This window comes from Herpailurus yagouaroundi, unplaced genomic scaffold, assembly GCF_014898765.1.
Source record: "Herpailurus yagouaroundi ecotype Mexico unplaced genomic scaffold, PumYag 198, whole genome shotgun sequence".
NCBI lineage: Eukaryota > Metazoa > Chordata > Mammalia > Carnivora > Felidae > Herpailurus > Herpailurus yagouaroundi.
Window position 1 is genome coordinate 20,125,814 of NW_024412429.1, and position 15,867 is coordinate 20,141,680.

Sequence of the window (15,867 nt, forward strand, 5' to 3'; positions counted from 1 at the left end):
TCTGATGCCTGATCTTTGCAGCAGCTACCCAGAGGAGGCCTCCTGACTTCCTGGCTCTGGAGGCCAGAGGAACTTGCATTCCTGGTCCTCGTGGAACTAGAATAATCAGTGACACCCAGAAAAGAGCTCATATTCTCATCTGGTGCCCTGAATTTGCAGCTGCTGCTAGGAGACCCCTCTCTAATCACCAGGCTCCGGCAGCCAGTGGAGCTTACGCCTGTGGGTCCCACCAGACTGTTACCAATGGAGAAAGAGTCATCACAGCTACCACCCCCAGGGCACAGCAAAAGGCAACAGACCCAGAAGTTCAGTCTTTCTATGGGGGAGGCCTATTAACTAATCATCATGGCTGCAGCCTGAGGGGCAGACTTGTAATTAAACACACATCTTGGGACTGACTGTGATCCTTTCTAGAGACCATGGAGGGCAAGCACTAGGTTTTATGCTTTTCCTCTGCCGCCCTCCAGAGTCACTGTGTCTCCTGGAGAGGAGATTCACATGTGGTCGGTGCCCTGGTTTTGACGTCTGGCCCTCCAGTTTTTTGCAGCTGCTACCCAAAGGAAGCCTCTGGATTGCCTGGCTCTCATAGCAAGGGGGAGCTCGCGTTGCTGGGTTCCACAGGACTGTGGCAATTGGAGAGACAGCCCTTGGCAGGCTGCCACCCTCAGTGCACTGTGCGGACAGCAAATTGAGCCACACCCCCAGTCTGTCTGTGAAGGAAGACTCTTGGCTTGTCCTGGAGCTTCTGTCTGAGGCAGGCTTCAAGTCTGGCACATACCTAGTGGACTATGGAGCTGCTCTCAAGAAATGCAGGCTGCAGACACCATCTTGGCACTCTCCCTCTGCTTTGTTCCAGCTCACCCATATCTCAAAAAAAGGGTCTTTTGATCATTTGGGGCCCCAACTTCCAACTTTTTGTGACTGCCAACCAGGGGACATCTCCAGATAGCATGGCCACTTGCTTGCCCTATGACTGTATATATTTGCATACTTTCTTTTTTTTTTTTTTTAATTTTTTTTTTCCAACGTTTATTTATTTTTGGGACAGAGAGAGACAGAGCATGAACGGGGGAGGGGCAGAGAGGGAAGGAGACACAGAATTGGAAACAGGCTCCAGGCTCTGAGCCATCAGCCCAGAGCCCGACGCGGGGCTCGAACTCACGGACCGCGAGATCGTGACCTGGCTGAAGTCGGACGCTTAACCGACTGCGCCACCCAGGCACCCCAATATTTGCATACTTTCAAGAGCTGCTGCTTATAGGTTTGAATATAAATGCTTAGATCCTCCCTTTAGGGACACTGACAGGTCTTAGCACTTCCTCATTGATGGGGAGCTATTAAAAATATAATGGACTGCCTGGACCAACACAGAGCTGGGGGAAAGACGGTTGTTTCATCTACTGTATAGAAACCAACACAGAGAGTCAAGCAAGATGAAGAACAGAGGAATATGTGTCCAAACAGAGAGAGAGAGAAAGAGAGAGAGAGAGAGAGAGAGAGAGGAAGAGTGAAAACAAGATAAAAACTCAAAGAAAAACCTTAATAAAATGGAGGTAAGAAATTTGTCTCATAAAAAGCTCAAGGTAATGCTCATAAAAATGCTCACTGAACAGGGGAGAAAAAATGGATGAACACAGTGAGAACTTGCACACACACAACCACACACACACACACACACACACACACAAAGGAAAATATAAGAAAGTACCAAAGAGAAGTCATAAAGCTGAAGAACACCATAACTAAACTGAAAAGTACACTAGAGGGGTTCAACATCAGACTAAACAAAGCAGAAGAAAGGATCAGTCAACTCAGAGACAAGGCACTGGAACTCACCCTATCAGCGCAACAAAAAGAAAACAGAATGATGGAATATTACTCAGCCGTAAAAGAGAATGAAATCTTTCCATTTGTGACAACATGGAATAGACCTCAAGGGCATTATGCTGAATGAAATAAGTCAGACAGAGAAAGACAAATACCGTATGGTCACTCATATGCAGAATCTAAAACAAAGCAAACAAATAAGCTCATAGAAACAGAGACAGATTGGTAGGGTTGTCAGAGGCAGAGGGTCTGGGGTGGGAGAAATGAGTGAAAGCAGTATAAATTTGCTTAAATATATGTATTTAAAGATTATGAGAAACCCATACAGACCATGCCATTACTAATAATTATGTTGTCAAATACTTAACATCATGGAAAAAAAGTTAGTGGTATAGTGTCAAGTGAAAAACCTGGCTTCCAAAATGTAATAAATTCATAAAGTTTAATTCTACTGTGTAAAAAAAAGTATATACATATACACACAGAATACATGTACAGAGGGAAAAAAAACCAAAGGATATGTGCCAAAATGTTAGCATTCCTTATGTCTAGATATTTATACTATAAATATTTAAATTTATACGCCTTTGTGTATATTTTCTAAATTTTCTCTAAGTTGTTAGATTTATAAGAAAAAATCAATTAACATTTCTGTATGTGTGTTATCTAAAGATACAAGGAGGTTACAGCAGTGATTTACCAGATGTGGATATGAGTTCATTTAAATCATCTTATGTTAAGAAAATATTTATCATCTGCTTATGGAAAGATAACTTATTATTATTTAGATATGTTTACATGATTCTTACTAAAATATGTAATACATATGCCTTTTCTTTTGCTTAGAATGGAAAAAAAATAATACATGAGTCTACATTTTTAAACATGAAACTATTGCAATCATCTAAGATAAAGATAACTGTGAATGTTTCAGGTCCCTGCATTCGAGTGCTTAATTTTAAAGATAAGTAAACTGAAAATCAGGAATAGAATTTTGATTAAATTCTGGTATACCTTCTACCACAACAAATCTCTCTGTGTCTGTTTCTTTCTCTGTTCCTCTCTCTCTCTCTCTCTCTCTCTCTCACACACACACACACACTCTCACACACTCACTCTCTCTCAGACACTCATACACACACACTCTCCCTCTCTTTCTTTCTCCCCCTTCTAATGCAAACAGGCACACACACACACACACACACACACACACACACACACACACTATAAATGGTACTGTATTTCCTGGCCTTGAGTGCTTACCACTTTTTCTAATGAAAAGATCTTCCTTTCAAACAAATAGAGGGGTGTAAAGGTAGCATATACAACCATGTGAGCAGACTGTGTTGCTGAAGAACCTGTAAAAACAAACATATATTGTGTCATGGAAATTTTAGCCAAATGGGTCTGTCTGAGATCATTCCAGTCTGTTCAAATTCCTTAATGAGCTTATCTTTGCTGGTGAAAAATAGGTAAATGACTCAATATATTTAATAAACATTAAATTTTGCATGTGTATCTATTTCATAGAACATCTCATTAGTTTTACCTTGATCATAATACCATCTAATTGTTTAAGAAATCATTTTATGTCATTGTAAAAAAAGTTATCACAAAAACTCTATCAGCCAATGTCATTTAGAATAGTCTACAAATGATTATGTTCAAAAGGATAAAATTGACATTTTTTAGTTCTCCTAGATGAAATGTTACTTTGAATTTAAAGAAATCCAGAAGTTTCTATGTCATGTCAAGAAGAAAGAAAATATAAACAAAGTAATCCTTCTATGAAGAAGGAAAACTTAGACAGTAACTTAGTTTATATATATTGCCATATATATATAGTCAGAAAATTCTTATTTATTTATTTATTTATTTATTATTTATTTATTTATTTCCAGTATAGTTAGCATACAGTGTTATATTAGTTTCATACACAAAACTGATTGCTTAATATTTAATACTTCTGAGCATCACTTAATTTTTCATGTGTTTCTTAACAGACCTGAAATTACTATATTTAATTCAATGTGCTTTTGTTCTTTAAAGATTCTGGCTAAGACGATGTAGTTTATTTTCTTGTATTGTCTTTATTTTTAATTAGAAAGTTTTTCTTTTATTTCTTTGCAAATTCAAACACTAATATTTAACTCTATTAAATATTTTTTGGAAGAATAATATTTTTAGAGATGTAAAATACAAATTAGATATTAATAAGGATCTCTCTAGAATAGATATATAAAATATGCCAAATTTATGGAAACATATTTTTACATTTAAAAATTAAACTATGTATGTTTTTCATGGAGCAGAGATCTGAAGCCAGGCAAATTTATACACACACACACACACACACACACACACACACACACACACATATATATATAATTTATACAGAAGGAGACATATACTAGACATATACTAATACATATTTATATACACTAATATATAATTATATTTTATATTTATATAAATGTTTTATATTTGTATAGTTTATATAATTATACATTGGTATTTATGGATCTTATATAATATGTGTCATATATCTTATATAGTATAATAAATTTTATATATTATACTATATATAACAATATATAACATTATTTGTGATATGTTAATACATAACATATACATTTATTTATTAGTATATGTCTCTCTCCTTGCAAACCCTTCTATGACTGTTGTACCATAAAAACTTGGACAAACTTGGCCTCTGTTGCATATGTAAGACTTTGCCCAATATGCATACCAATTTGAGAGTTTAACAACTATGGGCAAACTGGAACAAGCTTATTTAGATATGATTGAACAGGAACCACATTTTTGTATTCCTACATTGTATTACAACTTTTTACAATTCAAAATTTTCCAACATTTCAGGAAACAGCTAAAATAGGTATTATTCTGGAAGACTGAAAGCTTACAATCTGACAGAGACTGCAGCGAGTATTGTACATCTGATGAGGGTCTTGAACCATGAAGTGACCATTTGAATTTTTCCTTTTCCTTTTCTTTGTCTCCATTTTTACTCTTCTTCTTCCCAAGGTCTTTTGCATCTGCTTTTTCTAACACATTAAAAATATATATAATAAATCTTCTAACTATAAAACCTCAAACTATATTACTTACTCAGTTATTATGTTGGAAAGGAGGCCAAAACAGTAGTGTTATTTAAATATAAAACAATAGCCATAAATTTCCCAAAACACTACTCATCTCTAATTAGAAACATCAAAATAAAGGAAGAGAAAACTGAAAATTGACAATGCACTGTCAAAGACATGCAGAATTATTTATTATTGACTACACATAATTTTGTATTAAGTGGAGATGATCATTTGAATATAATTTACATTATACATATTAATTAATATATATAATTATATATTATATATAATTCTGGCTAATTTTCTCTTTTTAGAATAAAGCGAGTATTTTTATTCCTCCTACTATATCATAAGCTCTCTATCTCCTACTATATCATAAGCTCTCTATCTGCTCTCTATCTCCGCGTAGAATACTCTTCTCTCCACATACCTTCATCTTTCTCAAGAAATCCCTCTCATCTTTGCAAACCTAGTTCAAAATTACTTAGAGAATTTTACCCTGATGCCCTAGACTAAATATGAATTCCTGTAGTTTTCTGAATTTCCCTTCAGGTCTCAGGTCCAAGTATATGGTTATAGTTGTTTGTTTGTTTGTTTGTTTTTTAATTAACATTAGTCTCTCTCACTAGATCATAAATGCTAGGAGCTAAGTTCCACATCTGATTTTCTTCACCGAGTTATCACTAACTCTTGGAACATTTATTGTTATTCTACTCAGCAAGTAGTAGATTTTAATGGATGGATGGACAGTTGTTAATTTGTGATACATGCAAAAAGTCTTCTAAGTTCAAATCAACTGGAGAAATATTGCATGAAACAAATTTAATCAGCTTTCTTGGTTTGCTTTCTTTCACAAACTAATGCACACTAGGTCATTTAAAGAAGGGCTTATGATAAGCAGATATCACTCACAAACTTGATCTTGGTATGTTTTTAAGGAACATTTATAGTAATAGTTTCTCTGTGGTAAATGTTGGTAGATAAAATCTTGATAAGGAATAATTTGGACAAATTGTCAATATTTTATAAAACAATTATTTGAAATATCATTATAAAGGCTATCAAGGTATATAAAAAAAGCTAAGTATATTCTAGAATATCTAATCCTACTTTACTGTAAAAGCTTTGTTGCTCATATGCATAGCTATGTGAAATATTTTAGAAAATATAAAATAAATAATTATTCAATATATTTCTTATTTTATGATCTTATACTTTATAAAATAACTTGAAATTATTTTATTTTAAAATTTGAACTTCTACCTTGCAATAAATGGTCAGGTAATCATAATCTGTGTCTATTTCACATTTTCTTGGTGGGGGCAATAAAGACAAAAACAGGACAACTTTCTCTTTTGTTGTTTTGGTCCATTCCACTCTACATATAACATATAAGGTAGATGAGTTTGATGGAAATTAAAAACTTAATGTCTCTTCCTATATTAACACTATACTATCAGTATCATCAAAATATATAGTTGCCTTTGATTTTTAAGACAGTAAAATATGGAACAATAACTACCATATAGTAAACAGCATTACTAGTCCTAAAATTCTACAAAGAAAGGATCGTAATTATTTACATAACACTTAGTAAATGACAATGACAATAAAAAGTCATTAAATTCAGCAATGATTGTAAAGCATTTATATATAACAGTCATGTTGAATGGCATTGTAATAGAAAATCTCTTACCCTTTGGAACTTTGTCACTTTTCTCAGGTGCCTTTAATGCTGTCACTGAAGTGTCAAGTTTGAATTCTTTGCCATCTTTCATTTCTTTGCCATTCTTCACTTCTTTCCCTGCCTCTTTTAATTTGGTATCTACAACAGTTGTTTTGCTTTCAGAGCTGGACTCATCTGACAGCTTAAACTCAGGCAATATTTCTTTCAAGAGCTCCCAAACTTTGTCCGTATATCCTGGGCTTAAATAAAACACACCAACATTAATTTCCAAATTGAACTTTTTACTCCACCATTGATCATCAAGAAATTACTGACAGAAAAATCAATTGACAATTTCACCAGACTAATTTCAATAGTTACTTCAAATTTCAATAGTTACTTCAAATAGATACATTTATCCATCCAACATGCTTTGATTGAGTACCTACTGTGTGCTGGGCTTTGCTGATGCAAAGAGACCGAACAGAGTTCTGGTTCCAAATAGTGGTGTAAGATTCTGAACTTAGCAATTCCCATGACACACCAAACCTATAACTACATATGGAACAACTTCCTCTGGAAAACAAAAACAAAAACAAAAAAAAACAACGCACAAAAAAAACCCTAGCTGAGTGACTCCTATACATCTGCTGAATTAGAAAAAAAACAAAAAAACAAACCATACCGATGCAGCAAAAGTTACCCCAAGAGGGAAGTTCATAGCAATAAATGCCTATTTCAAGAAACAAGAAATATCTCAATTTAATTTTATACCTCAAGAACTAGAAAAGAAGAACAAACAAAACACAAAACTAATAAAAAGATGAAAATAACAAAGATCAGAGTGGAAATCAATGAAATAGAGCCTAACAATACAATAGAAAAAAAATCAATGAAACTTAGAACTGGTTTTTTGAACAGATGGACAACGTTGAAATATCTTTTGCTAGACTCACCAAGAAAAAGAGAAGACTCAAATAAAAACTGATACTACAGAAATACAAAGGATCACAACACAATCTATAAATAATTATATGACAACAAGTCAGACAACGTAGAAGAAATCGATAAATTCCTAGAAATGTGCAACCTACCAAGAGTGAATCATAAAGAAATAAAAAATCTGGACAGACCAATTGCTAGGCAGGTGATTGAATCAGTAATCAAAACAATCCCAACAAACAAAATTCCAGGATGAGATGGCTTCACTGGTGAATTCTACCAACATTTAAAGAATAATGAATGCCAATTCTTCTCAAACTCTTGTGAAAAAAATAGAAGGAACACATTCTAATTCATCTTACAAGGCCATCATTACTTTGATACCAAAACCAGACAAGGACACCACAAGTAAAGGAAATTACTGACCAAAATTTCTGAAGAACATAGATGCAAAAATCCTCAACAAAATATTAGCAAATCAAATTTAACAATACATTAGAAGAATAATACAGCATGAACAAGTGAGATTAATCCCAGGGATGTGTGTGAGGATGGTTCAACATTTGCAAATCTGTGTCATACACCAAACTAATGAAATGAATGATAAAAACCATAAGGTCATCTCAATAGGTGCAGAAAAAGCATTTGACAAAGTACAACGTCCATTTATGGTAAAAGTTCTCAACAAAGTGGGTTTAGAGAGAACATACCTCAACGTAATAATGAAAAATATATCTTTTCCTCAAGGTCAGGAACAAGACAAGGATGCTACCTCTCACCACTTTCATTCAACATAGTATTGCCAGTCTTGACCAGAACAAGTAGACAAGAGAAATAAAAGGCATACAAATTGGACAGGAAGAAGTAAAATTGTCACTATTTGCAGATGACTTAATATATGTAGAAAATCCAAAAGATACAACCTAAAACTGTTAGAACTAATAGATGACTTAGGTTAAGTTGCAGGATACAAAATCAATATACAAAATATGTTGCATCAGAAAGACAAATAAAACAATCCCATTTACAACTGCATCAAAAATAATGAAACATCTAGGAATAAATTTACCCAATGAGCTGAAAGACTTGTACACTGAAAACTGTAGGACATTAATAAAAGAAATTGAAGAAAGCTCAAATAAATGGGAAGACATTCTGTGCTCAAGGATTGGAAGAATTAAGATTGTTAAAATGTCCACACTACCCAAAAATCATTTGATGCAATCCCTTTCAAGTTGTAACATTTTTCACATAAGTAGGGATCATCTTAAAAACTGTGTGGAACCACAAAAAACTCTGAATAGCCAGAGCAACTGGAGACAGAACAAAGCTGGAGTCATCACACTTCCTGATTTCAAACTACATTCTAAGTCTATAATGATCAAACAATATGCTATTGACATACAGACACTTAGATCAATGGAACACAATAGACAGTGAAAAAATAAACCCACATGTATAGTCAATTAACTTATGACAACAGAGACAAGAATACACCATGTGAAAAAGGTAGTCTCTTCAAGAAATGGTGTTGAAAGAATTGGATAGCCACATGCCAAAGAATGAAATTGGATCACTATCTTACACCATACACAAAAATCAACTCATAATGGATTAAAGACTTGAATGTAAGACCTAAAACCACAAAACTCCTAGAGAAAACATAGGCATCTTGACATTGGTCTTGACATTGTCGTTTTTGTTTTTGTTTGGATTTGACTCCAAAGACAAGGGCAACAAATGTAAAAACAAATAAGTGGGACTGTATCAAACTGGAAAGCTTCTGCACAGCAAAAGAAATGACCAACAGAATGAAAAGGCAATCTATTGAATGGAAGAAAATATTCTTAGTTTTTTTTTAATATGTATTTGGGGCGCCTGGGTGGTGCAGTCGGTTAAGCGTCCGACTTCAGCCAGGTCACGATCTCGCGGTCCGTGAGTGCGAGCCCCGTGTCAGGCTCTGGGCTGATGGCTCGGAGCCTGGAGCTTGTTTCCGATTCTGTGTCTCCCTCTCTCTCTGCCCCTCCCTCGTTCATGCTCTGTCTCTCTCTGTCTTAAAAATAAATAAATGTTAAAAAAAAATTTTTTTTTTTAAATATGTATTTATTTTTGAGAAAGAGAGAGAGAACATGAGCAGGGGAGGGACAGAGAAAGAGGGAGACACAGAATCCAAAGCAGGCTCCAGGCTCTAAGCTGTCAGCACAGAGCCTGAAACGGGGCTGAAACTCACAAGCTGTGAGATTATGACCTGAACCGAGGTCAAATGCTTAACCAACTGAGTCACCGAGCCACCCAAGAAAATATTTTCAAATCTTATATCTCATAGGGAGTTAAAAATATATGAAGTACTCATATACCTCAAAAGCAACAAACAAACCATCAAAACCCAAACTGTTCAATTAATAAATGGATAGAGGATCTGACTGGACAATTCCCCCCGCCCCCCCCAAAAAAAGACATAGGTACATTAAAAGATATTCAGCATCACTAATCATCATATAAATGTAAACAAAAACCGCAATGAGATTTTACTTCATAACTGTTAGAATGACTGTTATACAAAAAATAAAATAAAAGTACAGTTGTGGTGAGGACGTGGAAAAAAAGGAAACTTTATGCACTCTTGGTGAGATTGTAAGCTGGTGCAGTCACTATGGAAAACAGTATGGAATTTCTTCAAAATATTTTAAAAAAGAACTATCATACAATCCAGAAATTCCAATTCTGGGTTATCTGAATAAAAGGAAAACACCAATATGAAGAGATATGTGCACCCCTGTGTTTATTGTGCATTATGTACAAGATCCAAGATATGGATAAGAAAGGTGTGACATATATATACAACGGAATATTACTTAGCCATAAGAAAAGATAAAAATCCTTCCATTTGTGCACAACATGATGGATCTAGAGGGTATTATGTTAAAGGTAATAAGTCAGAGAAAGACAAAAACTGTATGTAGGTACATGTAGAATCTAAAACACAAAACAAACAAAAGAAAACAGAAACAGACATGTAGATACAGGAAATAAACTGTTAGCTATCAGAGGCAGAGGCATTAGGGGTTGGATGAAGTAGGTGAAGGGATTAAGTAGAAATTCCCAGTTATAAAAATAAGTCATGGTGATGCACTGTACAGCATAGAGGATATAGTCAATGATATTGTCACAACTATATCATAACAGATGGTAACTAGACATCATGGGGACCACTTAGTAATGTGTAAAAATGTTGAATCACCATAATATATGCCTGAAACTAATAGGAAATTATATGTCAATCAGATTTCAGCTTAAAGAAGCAAGGTGGCAAAGTGCTCTATTCCAGATGAATTACACCGACATCAGAGAAATGTGCCAAGAAACAAATATTCTCATTTGAAATTGTCTTCTTACTTCCTCTCAGACACGTCATTGATTATGTTCCTATTATTATATGGAGAGTTAAAAGGTTTCTTTTTTTCTTTTCAGATGGTAAAACTGCACGAGTGGAAGGAAAACATAAGAGGCAAGGCCAATAATTGCACGTAGACCAGTGCCTCCTTTTGGTACTCCCTCAGGAGAGTGGAAGGGAAGGTGTCTGTTGGAAATGCCACAAAACACTTTCCTCCTAGCTGATTTTCACACGGGAAAAGTTCCAGTAGTCAACACTAGTTCTCCTTGACCATGTACAACCATGGAAAACCATGAATGTGACTGCAAGGCCCTCAGAGTCTTTCTCTTCACACTCAAATCCTTCCTAGCAACAGAAATATTCTACTCCTGAACATACCATGTGGCTCTGACAGTATCATTCTCCCGCCTTCAATGCCCCTCTCCTTCCTCTCCTTCAAACAAATCCAGCCAACGGTAAAGGCTCAGACCAACTCAGAACACTCCACGAGGCCCTATCTGACCCCTACCAGCATCCTGGGCTGATGGCCATTGCTTCCATATTTCAACTTAAACGTTTCTTGACACTCTTTTTTATACTATTTCATGACATTCTTTTCATTTAAAATTATATATGTATACATAAAATTGAAATTTTATAGCATAATTGTAATTTAAAATTATATGAATAATGCAGCAGAATGTTCATAGGAAAATACTCTTCAAATTGTGACATACATACATCAGAGATAGTGCATATCTTTTACTTTTCAGTTGTATTTAGGAGAAAATTGATAAATTTGAATGTTTGGGTCAGTCTCACTCTTCTTTAGACTTTTCCCCATTTGCAAAGATTGAGTACCAACTACCATATATCTTTCTAGATAATATTAAATAATCTAGTGACAGTCACTAGACAGGGAAAGAAACTTATAGTAATTATGTCTCTTCCATACATTAGTAGTTTTTCTATCACCTACTCACTTATCTTAAGAACAACCATATTGGATAGGTCATTTTACTCTCATTTTACGTATAAAGAAAGATATATTACTTGCAAAATTCACATAGCTTGAAATTGAAAGTGTAGGAACATAAACCTAGGTATATAGTTCTGATTCCTGAGCTCAAGCTTTTCTGCCTCATTTTCATAGAAATGAGCACCCATAAATTCATGCAAATTGGACATCTAAAAATGCTCAACATTTTTATTAATTTTAAAGTGGTCTCCTTATAATTCTGAAAATAGATGAATACTTTTCAATTTTCATATATGATTTCAGTGTATGATTCTGGCAAGAGACAATTCACGATTCTTTTGACTAATTTTCTAGTTGTGAATGATTTTAATCTCCTATTTCTGTACTGGTCTCCAATGGACTTCTGATGATTTCATGTCCCTGCTATCTTTATTCACTTCCATGCAGGAAAAATTAAGCAAAATTATAAACATTCTATCAACACTGAAGATAAAAATTTAGAAAAGCCCATACTTTTACACCTCATTCTGTCTCTACCTCTCTCCATTAATATTGTCCATATAATGTCAAGAAATATTCTGTTTTATTAGGTATCAAAAAAAGGATTTTCCATGAGATGACCCAAAAGAGTGTTGTCGAGATCTTTCCTTAAGATTAAAAAAATAATAATAAGATTATCTCCCCTTTCAGGAAAGTAGTCCTTTGAGGAAGGGATCTATACATCCACTTTTTCCCTGCAGATATTTTTATTTGAACCAAGCAATAGCTAATTTATCCTGCTGAAATGATGCTTTAGATGGTAAGATCCAAGTTACTAGGGACCAAATTCAATCTCCTCTAACCTGGACCCTTTGAGAACAGTAGCTTCCCAATATCAGTCAAAGATCAGAGATGATCCAAACTGATAACTGAACTATGTATTTGATCTTCTTATAAAATACAACATCTGAATTGATGATATGTTCAGATGTATCAATGTAATGTTTTTCTATGCACTTTGACCTGATTAATTTCTTTTTTTTTTCTTTTTAACATTTATTTATTTTTGGAGACAGACAGAGACAGAGTGTGAGCAGGGGAGGGGCAGAGAGAGAGGGAGACACAGAATCCTAAGCAGGCTCCAGGTTCTGAGCTGTCAGCACAGAGCCCGATGTGGGGCAAAAACTCATGAACCACAAGATCATGACCTGAGCCAAAGTCAGGCACTTAACCGACTGAGCCACTCAGACGCCCCTGACTTGATTAATTTCTACTATTAATGATAATATAACCAAATTGTGTGTCTATAACCTTTATGTATGAAATAAAAGTACTTGTGAAATTTTTAGTAAGCACTACATTAAATGGCCTCTCTTGTTTGGACATAGACAAATATTTAGAATCACAGGAAAGAAAGACTGTGGGCTTTGGACCCAACAAGACTTAGATTTGTATTTTTTTCTCCTCCAGGTACAATGTACACAGCTTTGGGGTATTTGACCACTCTGGGCTTCAGTTTCTTCATTTGTAATAACATATATCCAGCTAATGAGGTCATATGAATGATTATGTGAGATAATGTTTTCAGGATTGTGATTTTTAATTAGAAATAATATATTAGTGTTCCTAATGCCTAACAGGTATTTTATTACTATTAATTATTTCCTAATATATGTGGCTAATTACAAGTTGCCTTTATGGGCTAGAGAGGGCTATTCTTTTCATTTAAAATTATATGTATACGTAAAATTGAAATTTTATAGTATAATTGAGAGAGAGAGGGATCGAGAGAATCCCAAGCAGGCTCTGTGATGTCAGCACAAAGCCTAATAAGGGACTTGATCTTACAAACCGTGAGATCGTGACCTCAGCTGAAATCAAGAGGTGGATGCTTAACCTACTGAGCCACCTAGGGCCCCCATATGTTTCTGTATTAAGTAAGGTTAGTAGTTGTATAAGTATAAAGGGACACCTGTAAACATGATAAATAACATGGTTTTAATATTTGTAATTCATATATTTGTATATTAAATTCACAGTATTCTTTTAAAAACAGAATTTATCCTGAAATTCTTAAGGAAGTTTATATAATACTATAAAATATTAATACACTAAAACATTATTTTCACAAACATTTTGTAAAATATGAGATTTTCTTTATATTTTCTGAAAGCTTAATAATACTTTAGTTAAAGAAACATTACTGGGACAGAAAGAAAAATACATATGAAGAACTTAATGGTAAAACCTACTGGAGAGGAATCACTTCTGGTAACCATCCGGTAAGTGCATGAATCACCGTGAACTCCCCTAATTCTCTCCTCTCGGCTACATGGATGCTAAAAAAAGCAAATGTGCAATAGCATAGTTAATAACATTTGAAAACATACACAAAGAGATATATAAGCACCAAGAATCTTTAGTAAGCAGTGATATAATAATAAATGTAGGGGTCATATGGCTTATATGTTAGAGTAGAAGAAAATACTATTCCAACAGCCAGATGATTCATTTTGTTAAAGCGCTTAAAGGAATCCAATCTAAAAGTTCATGTTTATTTTAAAAACACACTATACGCCTTATTTTAAAAGATGTAAGTTAACATTCATGTCATATACACAAAGCATATTCAAATATATATTATAAAATATATAAATTTAGATGATATACATTGTATATATTCAATATACTATCATATTCTTTACAAAATAGAACCATATCTTTTTATATTTCCGATGTTAGCTCCTATTCCAGGATGCCCATGAGGCTGGGTACTAAATCAGTCTCATACATAGCAGGTCAAGGCTACATCAGATAGCCCTAATTTAGTCCTTAGATAATCTCAGAGAGATGACAAATATCTCTTCTATCCGATACAAATGAGTAGATCTGCCACCGTAGCATGAAGTCAGAGGAGAGTGTGATGACCCAATACCACTCTGCTCATTTTAGTCCCTTTTTCCCCCAAAGTGATTGGTCTATTTGCACTGAGACGCAGAAATGCCACAGCCCTGTTCTGGCCAGGAGTCACACTGGCAGTTTACCACGTGCCAAAGGAGGGGATTAATGATATTGACCAGACGTGTTCTTTTCTTCAGAAAGAAATCTTACTATCTTAGTCACATGTTCTAACATTTACAAACTTTTATTGGTTTGTTGCTCAGACGTTATGAATTTTGATGTGCCTACACATGTCACAGATACCAGAATTCTCCTGGGAAAGTTCACAGTCTAAACTATGAATAATCATATTTAGGAAGTGACTGCATACTTCATGTGAAGAGGGTCCTTTCCTTTGCGTAGCGCACAGTGATAGTGAAATACTACACGTTAAATTTTTAATGTAGAAAGCTAAAACTCATATTAAAATAATTGCTATATACTATAAAATTTGAGAAAAAATGCAGAGACAAGTATAAATTGTACCACAAGTATACAGGTAGCCACTATAATGCCTAAGAAATGTCTTACATTTAGTCTGGTCCTTTATTTCTAAGCTGGATTTATTTTTTAAAATAGCAGTAGTTCTATTTCTTAGGAGGCTCTAAAATTCTATGGAACTATAGCTTTAAGAAAGGCAAAATACCACTCCAATTTTCCAGGTCACCCATTTAGCACTTCACTGGCATTAATTCAGCTCCAGTTCTCAGAACTTCAAGTTAGGTCTGAGAATTAGGAACATTAGGAACATCATTTTCTTTCAAAACAAACAAACGCGGTTGTCACCAGCGTGAATACTCAGTTCTATTCAGCTACTTTAAAAGATCTGGGCTGAGTTTTTTGTTTTTTTTTTTTTTAATCATTGAAATTAAGAGTTGTGAGCTTGGTGAAACAAATTCTGAACAGAAGATCGAAGGTTGGTGAGAGAAAAGAGATCGGTCTAGGATGTCAGTGGAGTGGCTGGTTTTACTGTGTAGCCTTGGGAAAGAACAAAGGAAGCTGAGCCAAAGGAAAATCCAGACAAAAAAACCCAAAATGGAGTGCCCTTCACATG

At 34.6% G+C, this 15,867-nt stretch overlaps 1 protein-coding gene across 4 annotated transcripts in view; it reads right to left on the bottom strand.

The window, feature by feature from the left end:
- ADGB (androglobin) overlaps positions 1–15,867 on the bottom strand; it is a 163,847-nt gene that overhangs the window by 95,278 nt on the left and 52,702 nt on the right. For all 4 annotated transcript variants that reach the window (XM_040448929.1, XM_040448926.1, XM_040448927.1 and 1 more), the window contains 4 exons: positions 14,126–14,212; positions 6,631–6,860; positions 4,752–4,892; positions 3,091–3,185 (listed from right to left, as the gene is read on the bottom strand). In XM_040448929.1, coding sequence (XP_040304863.1) covers positions 3,091–3,185; positions 4,752–4,892; positions 6,631–6,860; positions 14,126–14,212 — 553 coding nt within the window. The remainder of the gene's footprint in view (positions 1–3,090; positions 3,186–4,751; positions 4,893–6,630; positions 6,861–14,125; positions 14,213–15,867) is intronic.